An 18192-nucleotide genomic window follows, 5' to 3' on the forward strand; every position below is an offset into this window, starting at 1 on the left:
ATGAGGCTACATGAAGTTTTATATCTGGGTTTTCAGGCCTGTTCCATTGGTCTATGTCTCTGTTCTTGTGCCAGTACCATGTTTACTATAGCCTTGTAGTATAGCCTGAAGTTTGATAAATTGATGCCTCCCAATTTGTTCTTTTTCCTTAAGGTTGCTTTAACTATACGGGGTCTCCTTTGGTTACCTACAAAGCATAGAATTATTTTTTTGTAGATCTGCAAAAAATGATGTAAGTATTTTCATGGAGATTGCATTGAATCTGTAGATCAGGTTGGGTAGTATAGATATTTTAACAATGTTGATTCTGCCATTTCTTGAGCATAGTATGGTTTTCTATCTGTTTACATTCTCTGCTATTTCCTTCCTCGGTGTTTCATAGTTCTCCCCGTAGAGGTCTTTTACCTCCTTAGTTAAATATATTCCTAGGTATTTTATCTTCTTTGTTGCTATTTTGAAAGGTATTAAGTTTTTTACTTGGTTCTCAGTTTGACTGTTGTTGTATATGAATGCTATTGATTTGCATACATTGATTTTGTAACCCGAGACTTTCCTGAATTTAATATCAATTCCAGTAGTCTCTTGGTAGAATCTTTGGTGTTTTCCAGATATAAGATCATATCATCAGCAAGCAGCAATAGTTCGTCCTCCTATGCACCATTTGGATGCCCTTGATTTCCTTCTTTTGTCTGATTGCTCTGGCTAGGATGTACAGCACTATGTTGAATAGAAGTGGTGAAAGAGGGCAACCTTGTCTTGTTCCAGTTCTAAGTAGAATGCTTTCAGTTTTTCCCTCTTCAGTATGATGTTGGCTGTGGGTTTGTCATATATGACTTTTATCGTTTTTAGGTAAGTCCCATCTATGCCTATTTTGTTAAGCATTCTTTTCATAAAAGGATGCTGAATTTTGTGGAATGCTTCTCTGTATCTGTTGAGAGGATCATATGGTCTTTGTTTTTACTTCTGTTAATTTGGTGAATTACATTTATAGTTTTGTGTATGTTGAACTATTCCTGCATCACTGGAATGAAGCACACCTGGTCGTGATTTGATTATATTTTTGATTAGCAGCTTAATTCAATTTGCTAGGATTTTATTGATAATTTTTGCATCTATATTCATAAGTGATATTGGCCTGTAATTTTTTCTTCTTTTGTTGTTATTGAGTCTTTTCCTGGTTTTGATATCAGGTTGATGTTGGCTTTGTGAAATGTGTTAGGGAGGATTCATTACTTCTCAATGTTGTGGAATAATTTCTGGAGGATAGGCACCAGTTCTTCTTTGTAGGCCTGGTAAAATTCGGATGTGACACCATTGGGTCCAGGACTTTTCTTTTTAGTAAAGTTTTTTACTGCTGCTTCAATTTTAGTGCTTGATATTGGTATGTTCAGGTTTTCTATTTCTTACTGACTGAGCTTAGGAAGGCTGTGTGTTTCTAAAAATTTGTCTTTTTCCTCCACATTTTCAAGTTTATGTGCATAGAAATATTTATAGTATTCAGAGATGATATTTTGCATTTCTGTGGTATCAGTTATAATTTCTCTTTCATTTCTGATTAGGTTTATTAGAGTCATTTCTTTTCTGCTTCTAGTTAATCTAGTGAGAGACATATCAATTTTGATTATATTTTCAAAGAACCAGCTTTTTGTTTCATTAATCTTTTATATAGACCCTAATTTCTTTATGTAGTTGTACTTATTTTTGAGAAATATATGAGATTGAGAGTATTTCCAAAATCTGTCATGGAAAGAAAAAAGATACCACCACAAACAAATAATTTGTGATGAATCTGCAACCAGGTCCTAGGGTTCAAGGACTCCTTACAGTACAGCCTCTGCTGAACAGATAACTCTATAGTTGTCTATATTAAAAATCCTGTGTAACTCACAAGTGATGTAGCCAGCTGTCTGCTTGCCTATCACATGTGGTCATTGTGTGGACATAAGTCTACCACTTGACCTCTTCTGCCTTAGTTTACTCATCTGTAAGGTGAAATTAAGTGTGTTAGACTGACTGCCCTTCAAGGCCCATCCCAACTTCCTACCTGGCTTCACATTCTGTGAATCCACCACCTGATTCCCTAAGGACCATGGACAGCTTCCCCCACCCCACCCGACCCATCATCATACACATGAAGTGGGTTTAAGGGATTCCCTTATATCACTGGCTAGAAGGGTAGGAAAAGCAGCTCACCATTCTCAAGTTCGTTTTAAGACCTTAATACCTGTTTCTACTGAGTTAGATCCTTAGTCCCCACCACCACCTCCGGCAGGTAAAGGTTCTAAAATGCAAAGCCTGTGCTAGAATCATTTGCAGATGATTCTATATCACCACTGGGCTTCACTTTCAGCCAGGAGAAAGCTTCTGTGGAGGAGGGTGAAGAAAAAAGAAGACAGACATCATCTCCTGCCCAGATGCCCTATTGTGATCCTATTCTCCATTCAGCCAATCTCTGCCTCAAATTTATAGACAAGTGTGTCACCTAAAACTCTTCCTCAGGCCACATAACTATACATATATTTGGCTATAAATTCCCCGTGAGTATAGCAGAAGCCATGTATTCTACTGCCTCTCCAGAGTTGATGGTGGCCAACTTCCTTGGGAATCAGATATTGGATGGTGCTTCTAGAAGGTCTATATCCCTGCTGCAGTGACCCAGTCCAGCTCCCATCCACAGGGTCCCCACCAGGCCATGAAAATCATGCTTCTTCATTGACTTCTTTGCCGGCTCCCAGCTCAGCCCTCTGTCACCACTGACTCCTATAGCCATGACTTCAGCTTGGCAGCTCTCAGGGGTGAGTCTGGTAGTCTCTCCCTCCCTGGCAGCCCCAGAGACAGAGGTCCACCTCCTGCATGGATGTCTTAAATCCTTCTCACTTGGCTTGAGGGGAGGTGTCTGAGAATTCTCTCCAAAGAAATGTAGATTCTCTCATAAGGTCTGGTGGGGGGAATGCTGACTCTGGCAGAACCAGGCTTCCTATCCCCCACCATGTTCTATGCAGCAGTGATGGACTAGTAAGTTGCCTTAGAATATATGAGTAATGTGATCCTATTGCATTATCCTTGGACATTGAGGCCTCTGCTCATACCCCAAGATAACTGAAGAGTCACCTAAACATCCTGATATACTCCTTTGCACAGAATTATTAGTCTCAACTATTAACAACATTTTTAAAAAAATAAATTTTTATTTTACTTCTGACCATATTATTATTTTAAAAGATTAGCATAGAGTTTTAGTGGTTATTAGGTAGTTATTAAAACTGGTAGACCCAAGAATGGTTAAATTCTATTTTGTTCTTATCTTTACAGTAGGAACATTTGAATTATTCTCCTCTAGGTATGTTGGAATGTGCAATTAATTAATATTAACTGTACACCCCCTAGTGATCTATCAAATACCAGGTCTTATTTCTTCTATCTAACTGTAGATTTGTCCCCATTAATCGACCTCTGCTCATCCCTGCTCTTGCAGTGAGCAGTGTCTTCTAGAACTCCCCTGCCCTGAGCTTCCCTTTCAGCCACAGGGAAAGCTCAGGGGAGGGACAGTGAAGCAAAGCAGACGGCCAAGGGGGAGACAGACGCCAGCCTGTTCGGTGCCCCCATTCGCTGCCCTGCTGCCATCCTGCTTTCTGTTCCCCCAGGCGATGCCTCAAATAGGGAGACAAGACTAAAATTTGACAGGCTTTTCTCCATCTCCATAACTTCAAAGCAATAATAGGGCTGGAAATGTCCCTTACCACCAGGGGGAAAGTCACTGTGGGAGCAGTGGATGTGGCCACCAAGCTTGAGAGCTCAGATCCTGCTGCCCCAGGCTGTTGGGTAGGATTTTGGGGGTTGGAGCAGAGGATGACATTATCTACAGGTATCTAATCTGCCAGAAAAGAAAGACATTGAAGTGTAACTAATTTGGGGGGAAAATCCCTGCAATCATTTTAAATTATAAAGGAAGGATCTGAAGAGTGTGGGAGAGATGCTTCCCAGTTATAGAGGAACATGGAATGAAAAAATTGCTTCCTTGCAGATCAAAGAATTCCCAAAGATAAAAGTATGAATTTTCAACTTCCTAAACTTCCTGTGACCTGTGGTAAGGCAAAGGGGACTCTAAATAAGAAGAAATTAAAGAGAGGTAAGTTTCCTGGTCTTCTAGGATTTTCAACTGGAAAATACCCATGCAAATAGCGCACTGTTGTGGAATAGATATCTGCTTTGGGGGGCCCCAAGACCAGCCCCAGGTCTGATTTACTAGGACCTCTCCTAGGACTTGGTACAAAGTCACACTCCCAGTTCGGGTTTTTAAGACTGAAAGAATGCAAAGCAAAGTCAGCAAAGGGAAAAGGCAGGTGGGCTGAAGTCCAGAGGAAACCAAGGGCCAGCTTCCCAGAGTCCTCTCTGGGTGGAGTCACACAGGACTCACTGCTTGAAGGTCAGAGAAATAGGGACCTCAGCTTGTCTTGGTTTTACAGGAACTCAGCTTGTCTTGGTTTTACAGGAACGTCCAAGAGGTGTATAAAGAGTGAGGCTGGAAGATGGTTGACTCTCAGGGAATTTGAAATTCTTGGAGGCTACAGACTATCAAAGAACTGGAAGCTAAGCGTACGCTGTGGTGGATATACCCTGAAAGAGCTGATAGAGGTATTCTACTGGCAAACAGTTTGAATCAAGGATTTGGCTGTCATGCCAGGCTTTGCAGAATTTCTCAGTGTCCAGAAAACTATCATGACTCCCCTTGCCCAAGGCCCAATGCATACACTGTTCCTATTAATAACATTGCTCCAGGTGTGACCGTGGCTGGCTTATACTACAGCTTACTCCTCTAAGCACAGTAACTCTTCTCCTTTTCAAGGACAGTAGATTGTAGCCTTGACTCTGCCATGAATAAACTGTGCAGTTTGGTCACATGAAAGTAACTTAAATTGGAAGCAAAGGGGCCTCAATCCTTGGAGGCCAATGTTAAAAATAACATAGTAGAATTATATTTCTGAAAAGAATACATCAAGATGGGTAGTTCCTACATTACACAATATTTCTTTTCATAAGCCACCTCAAATTTGTTCTTGGAAGAGAATACAAATAAATTGCATTTTAAACTAACTGTTTTGCTCCTCATATGAATCCCTTGATGTGGACAAAGCAGGGACAGGCACTCTGCTGCAGGTGAACCTGTGTCTTTTGACTCTGGATACAATAATTTCTCAGTTGCTCACCTCAGACAGCCCTTCCCTGGGCCACTCTAACCACAAAGAAAAGGTCTGTGTTAAGCAAATGTTTGCTGAAACACATCTAGAGCCATGAGGGAGCACAGGTGCGAGCCCTACCTGGGCAGGGGCTGTGCCTTAGGAGCCACAGGCTGCACAGTGCGAGTGCTCTGAAGAGAGACACCTGTAGGAAGAGATGCGGCAGGAAGGAAGGTCATTTCTGGCTTTGAGGTTGATGACAGTTTCCTGGAACACTTTGCGATGAGCTGGGTGTAAAGAGCAGAACAGTTCTTACAAGTGAAAATGTAGAACAGGGCATTCTACATTCATAAAAAAGGATGGCATGAAAATCTGCTCCTCAAAGTGTCAATAAGTTGTGGATAATGAGGCGTGATACATTCACTGGACTGACTGTGGACATCATCAAGCCAGAGGAAGTAGTCTGAACATTTCCTTTATCCTTTAGTTTCACGGAAAACAGTCTCCATAAAGATATATTGAATTTGAGTTGGCAGTGGGACATCGAGGTAGAAATATCTGGAAGACAGTCAGAAATATCAAGCCCACAAAATAAAAACAAGGGCCAATTATATCTTTAATCTCTTTTCTCTTTCAGAATGGACATATACAAAACCCACCAAGAACAAGAACAGTAATTATCAAGTGACTTTCTTCTGATGTCTCATTGGTCATACTGTTGATTTTCCATTGCTGTAGCCTTACATTCTTTAAATTGACCAATCATGATAAAATTTGACTGTAAAATATGGTGCCTTTGCAGTTGCTGCTTTCAAATATTATATGATGTACCAGGCTGGCATGTCTTTGAGCATCAAAACATTTGAGATAGAGGTGGGAACAATCCTGAAAATTAGATAAGATAGAGCTGACTCATGAGTGTGATTTATTAACAGATATGAATCCCATACTTTCTTGAAATTAAATGTAAAAGACAGGGCTGGAGTTGGAAAACCAAGAGTGATTTTGAAATGCACAAAACAGTACATTTAACAATTATTACCTTTACGATCTCAACTTAAACACTGATTGTTTTTCATTGGTTTTTATAGTTTCTGTCTTTAATGAAATAAGAATGAAACAAAAGTTTCCCTAGAAACATTGCATGGTCACTACGCATGTGTAGCCATATTCACCCAGGGAGGCAAACAACAAAAAACACCTTCTCTTTCTTCCTTTCGTCTTTTTCCTCCACTACACACACACACACACACACGCGCGCACACACACACGCACGCACACGCACACGCACACAGGTTTTCCTTCAGGCCACCCTTGAGAGCAGAGTGAGTGGGAGGCAGAAGTGTCCTGCAAAGCTGCTGACCAGGAGAATGGTTTCCTGTGTGCGGAGGCTCTCTGGCCCACCAGAGACGCCGTGCAGACCTCACTGCCATCCAGGAAGCGAATCCTCCCTCCATGGAAGTGGCATGTGGAGTTCACAGACCACCGGTCTCCTGCGGGGTGGATTCCAGGGCAGGTGGTGAGAGCCTGTGTGCTCTCCACGGCCTCTCCAAGGCTGAGCGTGAGGGGAACCTGGGGAAGGAAGGAGGTGGACGAACTTCCACTTTCCTAACCTCTGACACCAGTGACCTTGCATAACTCTGCCACACCAGGACATCGTGGTTTTCACAGAGCTGGCTCCTGGGGCTATTGGCTACCCTGGCTTGATGACTAGAGACTCAGTGACTAGGTCCCGCATCCACTGGGATTTCTGGAGAAGGACACATTATTTGATCTATTTCTTAAGGCCTAATATTTCTGTCCAGATAATGAAGGCAGACTCAGTCTGGGCCAATCAATTCAGTTGGCCTCCCACAACCCTTCATTGCAGGCTCCCCCCCTCTATTCCCTGTGGCTCCAGGCACAGGGGTGACTGCCTCAGTTCTCAGAGCGTCTCTCCAAAGGGTCTCCTTCCCCAAACCATTGTCTTCTGATGCTCCCGTCACTCACAGCACCACAGCAGGTGCTGCTGTTGGCAGCTTCCCTGCCCCTAAGTTTCTTGTTAAACCTGCTGCTGGCAGCTGACAGGCTCTGGATAGTAAGATATAAAAGTCCAAGCTGATTATTTATTGTCTGCTAAGAAACCTCTTCTCCTGAGTGACAACTGTGCTCATTTGTGCCTCCAGGCACAGACCCACAGTCCACAAACTCCTCCCCCGGCTCTTTCTTTAACTCCTGGGGAGCTAATGGCAACAATGCAGGATTCACTGACAGCTCAGACCTTATTCCATCATATTAAAATCTCAATAAATCACTCTTTGGTGAGTCCATTTAAATAATGCAATGTAGACAAGTAGAAAAGACACTATATTCCTGGACCAGGATTTGCCAGCCAAGTAATAAATTTCTCAGATCGTCTTCAATTCATCCTTTTTTTGTTGTTGTTGCTAGCCATTCTTTGTCAATGTCTCTGTTTTCATAAAGTAAACTTTTCTGGTCTGACACACAGTCACTATCTCCTGAACTTCACTGCAGACCAGAATGCTTTCCTCTTAAATCCCTACTCATTGTTGTTCCTTAATGTGTTGAGGAGAGAAATTTTTAAGTGTCACCTTGGTAGATGCAAAGGCCACATGTTCCAGCATCCCAGGGTCTCGCTGATCCCAGTGCTGTCTATATCATCTCCCCTTCTAGCCAGAAAACTCGAATATTTGTGTGGTGTGCAAAACATGGGGAACGTTGCTCTGCTGTGACACCTGTCCAAGATCCTTTCATGAGAACTGCCACATCCCACCTGTGGAGCCTGAGAGGTAAGACACACACCCAGCCCCCAGCCCTTCCTTCAAGGTATAATAGCAAGAGGTGTCACCACCACCTCCCGTTCGTGGTTCCCAGCCCTGCACTCTGATGGGGTGAGGCCAGCATACACTGGGTGCTGGTTTAAAGCACATGCCCTGCTGTGGGAACACCACAAAGTTGATACAGCTGGTGATAAAATCAGCCTTCAGCAGACCAACCCAGTGGTCTATCGAGGCAACTGACTCTGGTCCACAGCGCACATGAGACGAATGTGAATGTGAAGTCCGGGGTGGGAGTGCCCGCTGCACGTCCTGTGCTGTTAAATGTGTGTTTGGGTGGAGGTGATGATGTGCAGGATGCCATGGAGCTTGGAAAGGTGTGTGGGTGGTGTTGTGGGCAGAACTGCTGTGGTCAGGAGGATGATCTCCACCGGGAAAGTGTCTGTCCCTCTGAGAACAGAGCATTGCCCTCCCATCATGGAGGAGGCTAATGTGATCCACCTGCTCCCAGGGTGTTATCTCACAGGATCCGGGTAAACCCCTGCTTTTGGCCAGCTGGGCAGTCTGCAGAGGCAGAACACAGATCAGCTTTTTAGTTGAATGCATGCATAGCCCCCATGTCTGTACCATGAGCACTCTGCAAGGGCTCCTTGAGCTAGCACCAGGTGGCCAAGGAGACGCTGACATCACTAGGATAGGCGTTGTGTTCACCTGATTATCAAGAGCCTCCCAGCACAGAGAACCTGGTAGCGAACACTGGAAATGAATCTTGGGGCAAATGGAAGACATATTATGCCCTGTCAGTGGATTTCCTTTTCAAGGTTTTGCGGCACAGAATCTAGGTATAGATATGGCAGAGCCAGAGGAGATGATGCCTATAGCTTGTGCTCTGTGCTTAATCAGCAGAGTTGAGAGACAGGAGCTGGTCTCCCGATTTTTACTGTGGTCTGATTAACTCATGGAGGCCCAAGATTCTGGTGCTTCAGATGTCAATTTCCAAAACTTGATTCTGGCAAGCGGGGCTCATTGTTAATTAAGCTCACAGTGGCTCAGATGGGGCCCCCAAGTTTTGAGTTGAATGAGAGTCCATCACTCACTGGGGCACATTGCTCAACAGACTGTCACCCCTGCCACCACTACTGAGGGAAGGTCGTGCCTTTGGCTATTGAACTGAAATGGGGCTTTAGTAGAGAGGACTCCAGGAGAAAAGCTGGATACAAGGTGGAAAACACCAGTCATTTTTTAACAGAGGACTTTAGTAACCATAGGAACAGTGGCTGATTCACAGAACCTGCTCATGATCATTTATGCCCAATGTCTCAGGAACGGATGGAGTTGCATCTTCTGCAAGATAAAGGTTATCCAGGGAAGGTGCCCAGAAAGCCAACCACGTCGTCAGGAATCTGAGGTTCTGAGGATGCAGATGCTGCCTGAGGAACAGTTGGTGAGTTGAAATATGAACCTGAAGCCTCCTCACTTCTGATCCCCTGAGAGAGGCACAGTCTCACAGAGGACTTGAGGAATGGAGCCCAGAGGCAAACTGCTGGCCCATGGTGTGCTTTGATCCATGACCTAACACTCAAATTTGTATTCCAAAGAAAACTGCCAATCCAAAGAAAATCCTTACTCCATGTTTGTTTCAAAGAGTCCCCAGGTTTGGAGTCCCATGTTCTCTCTGGGCATGCGTGTGAGCTCTTTCTCCCCAAGGTGCATTTCACTCAAAATCTCCTCCATCTTTTACAGAAATGTGAGTTTCTCCTCTTGAAGGTGTATTGTTATTCAAAAACCCTGTTTATTGCCTCAAAACCATATTATGTAAGTAACGGGGAAAACAAACCTTAAAACTAGCCTTTGTGAAATCTGTGATCTCTGATCTGAAATCTGTGATCTGAATCCCATGGTCCAACTGGCCATTATGTTTGCCCTGTTGATGGGTTTTTAGGTTGGGTGGCCACAACAAATTCCCATAGACTGGGTGGCTTGAAGAGCAGAAATTTGTTTCTCACAGTTCTGGGGGCTGGACATCTAAGACACCAGGATGTCACCATGGGCAGGCCCTGGAGAGGGCCGTTGTCCATGCTGCAGGGGCAGCCTGCTCGCTGTGTTCTCACGTGGCTGACAGTTAGGGAGAGAGCTCTCTGGAGTCTCTTTTATAAGGGCCCTACTCCTATTCATCAGGGCTCCACCCTCAGAACCTAATCACCTCCCCAAATCCCAACCTCCTAATACATTACATCACACTGGGAGTTGGGATTTCACCATAAGAGCAGGGGCACCAACCTTCTGTCCCTAGTAAGGGGAGTCTGCAGAAGGCAGACTTGAAACCAAGCTGACAGCCTTATTGGGCCCTTTTCTCAACAGAGTAGAGTGGGGTCTCAGGGCCCACAGAGACCCAAGTGGTTAGACAACGTCAAGAAAAGTCTGAATAAGAAGAAGTACCCTCAAGTGAAGGGGTTTGTGGGGGACATGCGCCTCGTTTTTCAGAATGACAAGTTATTGTACAGGGTAAGTGGCTTTTCCTACTTCCCATAATCTTTCAGTTAAGTCACAATAAAGTCACTTCACCTTTCATCTTCTTGTATCAGGCAAACGTTACAATCGCCCTCCTCACATGGCCAGCCCACACGAGCACAAATACTGGAAGTGCTCTAAAAGCCTTGTGGTGCACGTGAGAAAAATGACAACAAGCCAGAAGGTGTTGTGAGGCTCAAATAACAACATTCAGAAAATGTGATTAAGCACAGAGTTTATTGAAGTCCAAAGCTGGGAACAGCCATCCCGTAAACACGGGCTCCAAAGAAACTTGAGTCAGAGCTCCAAAGTTAAAAGTTAAGGTCTTTCCCGTATAGGAAGAAAACAAAGAAATTTAGTAGGATTATAATATTTTCTACACACGGCTGGTTTACAATTTGATTAGCTACAACTAGTTTTCTTTTCCATACCATTTGTTTTCATTTCCTTTCCATTCTAAAACATATTTAACATTCCATCTTAGGCAATATGACAGTCATGGAAAGCTTTTGTGTGAGAAAAATATGAGGGAAGCAAACCTATAATGAAGATCAATAGTGAATAGGGAAGGAATCTTCTCTGGTTCCCTTTGGCCATTTGCAACATTTTATAAAACAATGTAGGTAAGAAGGCCAATCTGTGACCAAGAAACAAAGGTTACAGCTGCCAGGGTGTATGACTCAGGTCCTATAATCACATTCCCTTAAGGCTCAAAATATTTTAAAGTTCCAACAGCTTAGATGTTGAATTACTTATTTTCACAGTGTCATTGCAAACATGGCCCTAGGACTTCAGAGTTTACTCACTCCTAGATATTCACTTTTTGCCCACACAGAGCAGTAGGCTGCAGACTTACTCATTTCCATGAAAAATAGAAGTGCATTATAAACTAATATTTCTCTTCTCTGATGGAAGATACCAAATGAAATTTCTCAGATTTCAAAATGTTGGATTTCTTTACATCTGAATTTCCATGTGCTCTATCAAAAAGTTGAGAAAGATTTTCTCAAAGGGTGAGACTAGAGGAAAAAGGAAGGGACCATTAATTTGCCCTAGACATTTCTGTACTGTCATATTGTTACCAAAAAAAAGTGCTATATTTAAAAATTACATAACTAGAATTTTTTCATAACTAGAATTTTTTAAAATTAAATCAATAAGTTTCTGATTAGGAATTATATTGCAATATGGTATTATTTTTGCTTCTCTATCTTCCCAATAAAGAGAAATAATCAAATTTTCAGAGAATGTAAGTTCCTCTTAACTGGATTAATTCCCACTTAACATTTGGGATAGCCTAAAAAATGAAGCCCCAGATTATGTGAAATATTGGGAGTCTAAGCTCATTGAACAATGACTATAATTGTTTGTGTCTTTGCTTTTTCAGAAAAATAAATCCACCAGACTGATACTAAAAGTACAGAAAAACTTTGAGAAGAATTTCAAAAACATTTTTGCAATTCAGGAAACCAGCAAGAACAATTCTCCACTTTAGCCCATTATGATGTTACCTTAGCCCATTCTTGTTTCCTCCCTGCAGACCCTGCAGCAGGGAGGTGCACAGTGGGGGGGAGGTCCCCTCACCTCTGCACAATCCTATGCAAACAGCATATCCTCTGCTTTTCCAAACTTACTTCATTGCCATTCCTGCTCATTTATTTCCCTAAATAAAAATTACAATTATGTTATCAAATTCTCTTATTGAATAAATTGGAGTGAAATTTACAATTGAAAATGTGAAGACTTTCTATAAAGAATCATATTATATCCTTCCATTTATTCCAATCTTTTATTAGGTTCTTCAGCAATGTTTACTCTTCACCTCCTCACACAGGACCTTATTTCTTTTCTTTTTTTTTTTCCACTTTTAAAAATTTTGTACTTTTGGTTGCTACTGTAAAAGTGATCTTTTTCCCATTAAATTGTATTACTGATTATTGCCTGTTATAGAAGGCTACTGGGTTTTTTTTGTTTTTTGTTTTGAGACAGAGTCTCACTTTGTTGCCCAAGCTAGAGTGAGTGCCGTGGCATCAGCCTAGCTCACAGCAACCTCAAACTCCTGGGCTCAAGTGATCCTCCTGCCTCAGCCTCCCGAGTAGCTGGGACTACAGGCATGCGCCACCATGCCCGGCTAATTTTTTCTATATATATTAGTTGGCCAATTAATTTCTTTCATTTTTAGTAGAGATGGGGTCTCATTCAGGGTGGTTTTGAACTCCTGACCTCCAGCAATCCGTCCACCTCAGCCTCCCAGAGTGCTAGGATTACAGGCGTGAGCCACCGCTCCCGGCCCTAGCCCTAACTACTGTTATTTATATATATTTTTGTCACTGATTACCTAATTGAATACTAGGTAGAATTTTCTTTTGGGGGGCTTTTACCTGTGACATCAGGAAGCCTATGGTGGCTACATAGCATCTCCAACTTTCAATTCGTGGAACTGTAATTGGTTCAGCTGATGGAGGTATTCTTCACTTGAGCACTAAAACCTCTGACAATTCTCAGTTCAGGGATTGGCTCTGCCAGGGCATCCTGGTGTACTTGCATGTATAAGGGGGGAAAAGATAATATTTCCTCTACCTGTCTAACTTTTTATCTGGGACCTCCATAACAAAAGACGGAATAACAAGAGAAAAACAAACAGGAGTTTAATTATATATATATATATATATATATATATATATATATATATATACACACACACACACACACACACACACACACACACACACATAAACACATAGACATACCAGGGGAAATGAGTAACTCTCCAAGAGGGGACTCAGAATTCAAACTTAAAAACCATTTCCAGCTAAAAACAAAGAAAGTGTAGGAATGGCAAGTTAAGAGGGTGACCAGGAAAAGCATGGTAAACTAGAGTAAGGTGTGTTATGCAGATTTAAGGTGTCTTCTTCATTGATTGGGGTCTCTTCTGATTTATACTCATCCTTCTCTTCCTGGGACAAAGTGGAGTTTTCCTTTACAGATATAAATTTCCCTTACAAAGGGGTACCTTCTACCCTATTTTTAGAGTTTCCCTGTGTCTGCTGTTTCTCAAAATCATCCTTTTGCCAAAGGGGCGTATTTTGGGGTGGCCTAGTCTGGCCTCCCACACGTGTCTCCACAATGACCACACGGGCAAAGCTTAACTGCAGCTGATGTGATCTAAGACTTGGCAAAACACCCTGTGGTCCTTCCAGGACATGAGTGCATGGAAGGCTTGAGGGGAGCTGCTTCAAATCTTCCCCCACTTGCCTGCTCATCTTCTGGAGGCTACTGTTGTAGACCCACAAACTCAGGCTTGCGTACCCACTGTGCAGCTCAAGCCAAATACTCTGACACCAGTGCTTACAGATAGAGAAAGGTTTATTTGGTTTGGCCAAATCAAGAAGACAGGAGAGCAAAGTCTCTCAGGTCCCTCTTCCCAAGGAGATGAACTGGGGAGGTTTTATCCAGTTATTACAGCTGGTGGGTCAAATATGATTACCAGAACAGAACAACACACCTATTGGCACTTGATATGCAGCTATTGATATGGCAAAAACATGCCTTTTAATCCCCCTCTCAGTAAGGAGTTTTCTTTTATATGGGAAAGTGAAGAATACACATTCGTAGCCCCAGGGCTATGTTGATTGTTAGGCTTTCTGCTACAATATAGTCCTCAAGGATCTTCTTCTAAGGGACTTTTCACAGAACATCGTAGTTTTCCACTGCAGGGACCCGATGAGCAGGTAAGGACAAGTGGCTTCCCCTTGACCCATGGGGATCTATGGCAACAGCGAATACACCATAGTGTTCCTGGAAGTGAGAGAGGTCGGCAGCATAAGGGGTGTTCCCTGACTGGCATAACTAGAAAACTTCAGGAGCTGGACAACTTGGTGAAGCCTTCGTGTTCCAGTAGGTTGGGACAGGATGGAACATACCCTCTAAGGCACAGAACAAGATGCACGCCCCACCACAAAGAGGCTGCAGCGAAAAATGGTATAAACCTTCACTATGCCACCATTACTCAAGAAGACTAGCAAGCTTCTTACTGATTACATCAGAACCCTTCCACTCTGGAAGGCCAGCGATTTATCCTTGCAGGCAAAGACACACACCCCAAATGGAGGTTTGCTTCTCCCGCCCACAGCACCGCTGGGACCAACACCATCTGAAAGCTTACAGACTGCCTGCTTTAGTTATTGCTGCATGGCAAACCACCCCAAAACATAGTGGTTTCAATAAACAATGGTTTACTATTTCTTATGATTCTGTAACGTCAGCAATTGTTGGGTTCAATAGTCTTCTCCCATCCAAGTACTAACCAGGCCAGGTCCTGCTTAGCTTCCAAGATCGGGCACATTCAGGGTGGTATGGCTATAGATAGGGGTTGGTAGTCTTCTGTTCCATTTGGTCCATTTTTTTTAACTTACTACAATCCACTTTTAAGAAATATTATATCAGTTCATATATAGCCTAAGAACCCTCTGAGTACTTGCTGCCATGGCCTAAGTGGCCTCCCACCAGGCTATACCAGAGTTCCCCCTCCTTGGAAACCAGCAGTATTCAGGAGGAATTAAGGACTCACCTTGTTTGTTTCCACTCTACCACGGATCACCATCTTCATGGCTTGATGTCCAATGTTTTGAAAACTGTTGTTGAGTATATTTTGCAGGGTTAGTTCTTTCAGGCAGAAGGGTAAATCTGTATCCCTCTTGGTCTTCAGTCAACAACTTTTTTTGAGACAGTGTCTCACTAGGGGCTAGGGTGCAGTGGTGTCATTACAGCTTACAGCAGCCTCAAATCCCTGGGCTCAAGCAATCCTCCTGCCTCAGCCTCCCCAGTTGCCAGGACTACAGGCACTTGCCACCGTGCCCAACTAAGTTTTTCTATTTTTGTAGAGACAGGGTCTCCCTCTTGCTCAGGCTGATCTCAAACTGCTGGCCTCAGTGATCCACCCGCATCACCCTCCCAAAGTGCTAGGACCACAGGCATGAGCCACTGCACCTGGCCTCAATCAACGAATTTTTAAGGCACTCAGCTTCTCTACTAATAAAAGGAACTTTTTATAGATAAATTGTGAAAATGTCTAAGTGTTTAAAATGTCTAGTATATAGTAAGTTAAAAAAGTAATGAAACAGTAAAATATGTAAAATGTATTTTAGATATATGAACATATAAAGCACAACTACAAATTTTTAAAATATTTTATGAATTTATAAAGCATATAAAAATATGTTTATAATTTTTATATGCATACTAAAAAGTATTAAAGAATGTAACCAATGTTTACAAGGAAGGTATATTTTCTAATATCTAATCTTTCCTAATAGAAAAAAATTACTCAAGATATAAGTATTTTGAAACAATGTAGGTGCTCTGACTCCAACCAAAGCAAAGCACAGGCAGCCCCAGGGATGGGACTATGGCCAGATGGTACATTGTTTCTCTGAGAAGAATTGACCATGTCCAGAAGGAGAGGAAGCTATCTGTGAAGACTGCTGTCTGTCACACCTTTGAAACCAACCAACTAGTATTCTATTCTACAGGAGTCTTCTTTGGATCAAGCTATGGTAGAAAATATTTCAAAAAGGCAAAACAACACAGGAGTAGCAATTTCCAAAGTAGTGAGATCAGCACTAAGAGCACGTCTGTAGATTCCACCCTTGGGGGCTTTCACCATCCAGCGCTGTGGCCAGCCTCAATACAGATTCCACCAAAAGCTCGGGACAAAGCAACAAGAATTCAGATGCCAGTGAAGAATTTTGAAGACAATCTGTTGGTGCCTTTGGGAAACTGGAACTCTCTGAGGGAAAAAATCTTGAAGGGCCATGAGACCTGATGAATTATATAGATGTTGCCCAACAAGATGGAAAGGTACCTTCTGTGCCTCTGGAGGAAGAATTTATTATGGGAGTTTCCCAGTTTGGTGTAAGGTATCAACATCACATCAGTGGATATTTTGCACAGGCATGCTCTCCCCTAATCATCCAGATGGTCTTTTATGATGATGGTGGGGGTGGGGTGAGGGACAGGAAAAAGCTTATTGGCTCTGAAGTCCACAGATGCAAGCAATGAAGAATGCAGCCTGTGGGGTCAGCAGTGCAACCGCCTAGAACAAGCCAAGAAATCTGCAAAGTTTTACACACTGCTTTTGACTCTGTATTAACATCTGACAAATCTTGAATTCTGCAATCAAGTGGAAGTCAACTGCATCTGAAAGCTCTACTGTTTTCTAAATAGTCCTGTTTTCTATCTGTGATGTTGAACTGTCATGGAAATAAGAAGTGATATATTGCTCTAGAATTTCTGAGGAAAATGCAATGTGTAAAACATTGATCATTTGTTTTTATATTAAAATGTGATATTAAACAACAGGGAAGGGAGAGAAAATATAAATTTCCTCTTCAAAAGGCACAGCATACAAAGTATACAAAGAGTATACTTTCCACCCAAAATCCATGTTTTCCTTTTCTTCCTGAGCACAAAGCTAGGCGGTTGCATGGATAGACAACTCTGCTGTGACCCTCAGGTGCTTTGTCTTCCCACTTTCCATTTCCTACATCTCATTGTCATTCTGCTTCTTACCCTTCCTACTTGTTTCTATTTATCTCGTCTGACTCTTAATTCTGTTTCTCGCCCAGGATCATCTTAGAAGATGAGCATTGAAGATGGTAGAGCCTCCAGCATCCTAGATGTCTGAACGACTGTGTGGGGTACAACACCCCATCCTCTCCTCCGACACCCCAGAACCCATTCACGACCTGGAACACTGTAGATTGTCCCACAAACAGAAATCAACTTCTACTTATTTTAGCAATTACAAACGTTCAGGGTCTGTTTACTATAACAGAGCCTATCCTAACTAATAAAAAAAAGATTAATCTGGACCCTGTAAAATGTATTAGTTTACTGGTGAATGTTCCCACCAACAACTGGATTTAATGATGTATAGAATATTTTTTAAGTGGGAGGCATCTTAAACATCTGTGTGCTTTGGTTTCCTCGGGTATAAAACAGAGCTATCAATAACTTATTATGCCTACATCTCACAATTGTTGTAAAGTTAAAATGAGAGATTTTTTTAAAAGCCTTTTGATAAACCACTATGTGCTCAATGACAAATAAAAAGTAAAATGACTGTAATCCTAGCACTCTGGGAGGCTGAGGCGGGCGGATTGCTCGAGGTCAGGAGTTCGAAACCAGCCTGAGCAAGAGTGAGACCCCCGTCTCTACTATAAATAGAAAGAAATTAATTGGCCAACTAATATATGTATAAAAAAATTAGCCGGGCATGGTGGCGCATGCCTGTAGTCCCAGCTACTCGGGAGGCTGAGGCAGCAGGATTGCTTGAGCCCAGGAGTTTGAGGTTGCTGTGAGCTAGGCTGACGCCACGGCACTCACTCTAGCCTGGGCAACAAGCGAGACTCTGTCTCAAAAAAAAAAAAAAAAAAAAAGTAAAATGAGGAAATAGAAAGTAAAAATCTGCCCTGTCATCCGTGAGCTTGAAATAACAGATACAGAGGAAGTCAGCTACAAAGGTAACAGGAAATAGTATTTCTCCTAAAAACTTGCTATAGGAATAAACTGTCATAACAACCTCCTTTGAATGAATACTGCTTTCTCACTTCCTGAGGAACTTTGCTGTCAAAAATCAACACACAGGGCTAGGCACAGTGGCTCATGCCTATAATACAGTTTCATTTATATTTATATTTATAGCCCAAGGAACACTGCAAGAATAA

General features: G+C 42.4%; 1 protein-coding gene and 1 pseudogene across 1 annotated transcript in view; both read left to right on the top strand.

Moving 5' to 3' along the window:
* The window catches only part of LOC105862812 (uncharacterized), a 121097-nt gene extending 108943 nt beyond the window's left edge, over nt 1-12154 (top strand). Inside the window, exons 33-40 of the mRNA XM_076005400.1 lie at nt 4025-4129; nt 4493-4635; nt 5815-5850; nt 7851-7966; nt 9278-9398; nt 9698-9769; nt 10316-10459; nt 11853-12154. Of these exons, the coding sequence (XP_075861515.1) occupies nt 4025-4129; nt 4493-4635; nt 5815-5850; nt 7851-7966; nt 9278-9398; nt 9698-9769; nt 10316-10459; nt 11853-11960 (845 nt within the window). The 3' untranslated portion in view covers nt 11961-12154. The remainder of the gene's footprint in view (nt 1-4024; nt 4130-4492; nt 4636-5814; nt 5851-7850; nt 7967-9277; nt 9399-9697; nt 9770-10315; nt 10460-11852) is intronic.
* Nucleotides 12155-15627: 3473 nt separating this feature from the next.
* Nucleotides 15628-17058, top strand: LOC105862867 (integrin beta-1-binding protein 1 pseudogene; annotated as a pseudogene).
* The last annotated feature ends 1134 nt before the right edge of the window (nt 17059-18192 follow it).

This window comes from Microcebus murinus, chromosome 8, assembly GCF_040939455.1.
Source record: "Microcebus murinus isolate Inina chromosome 8, M.murinus_Inina_mat1.0, whole genome shotgun sequence".
Lineage (NCBI taxonomy): Eukaryota > Metazoa > Chordata > Mammalia > Primates > Cheirogaleidae > Microcebus > Microcebus murinus.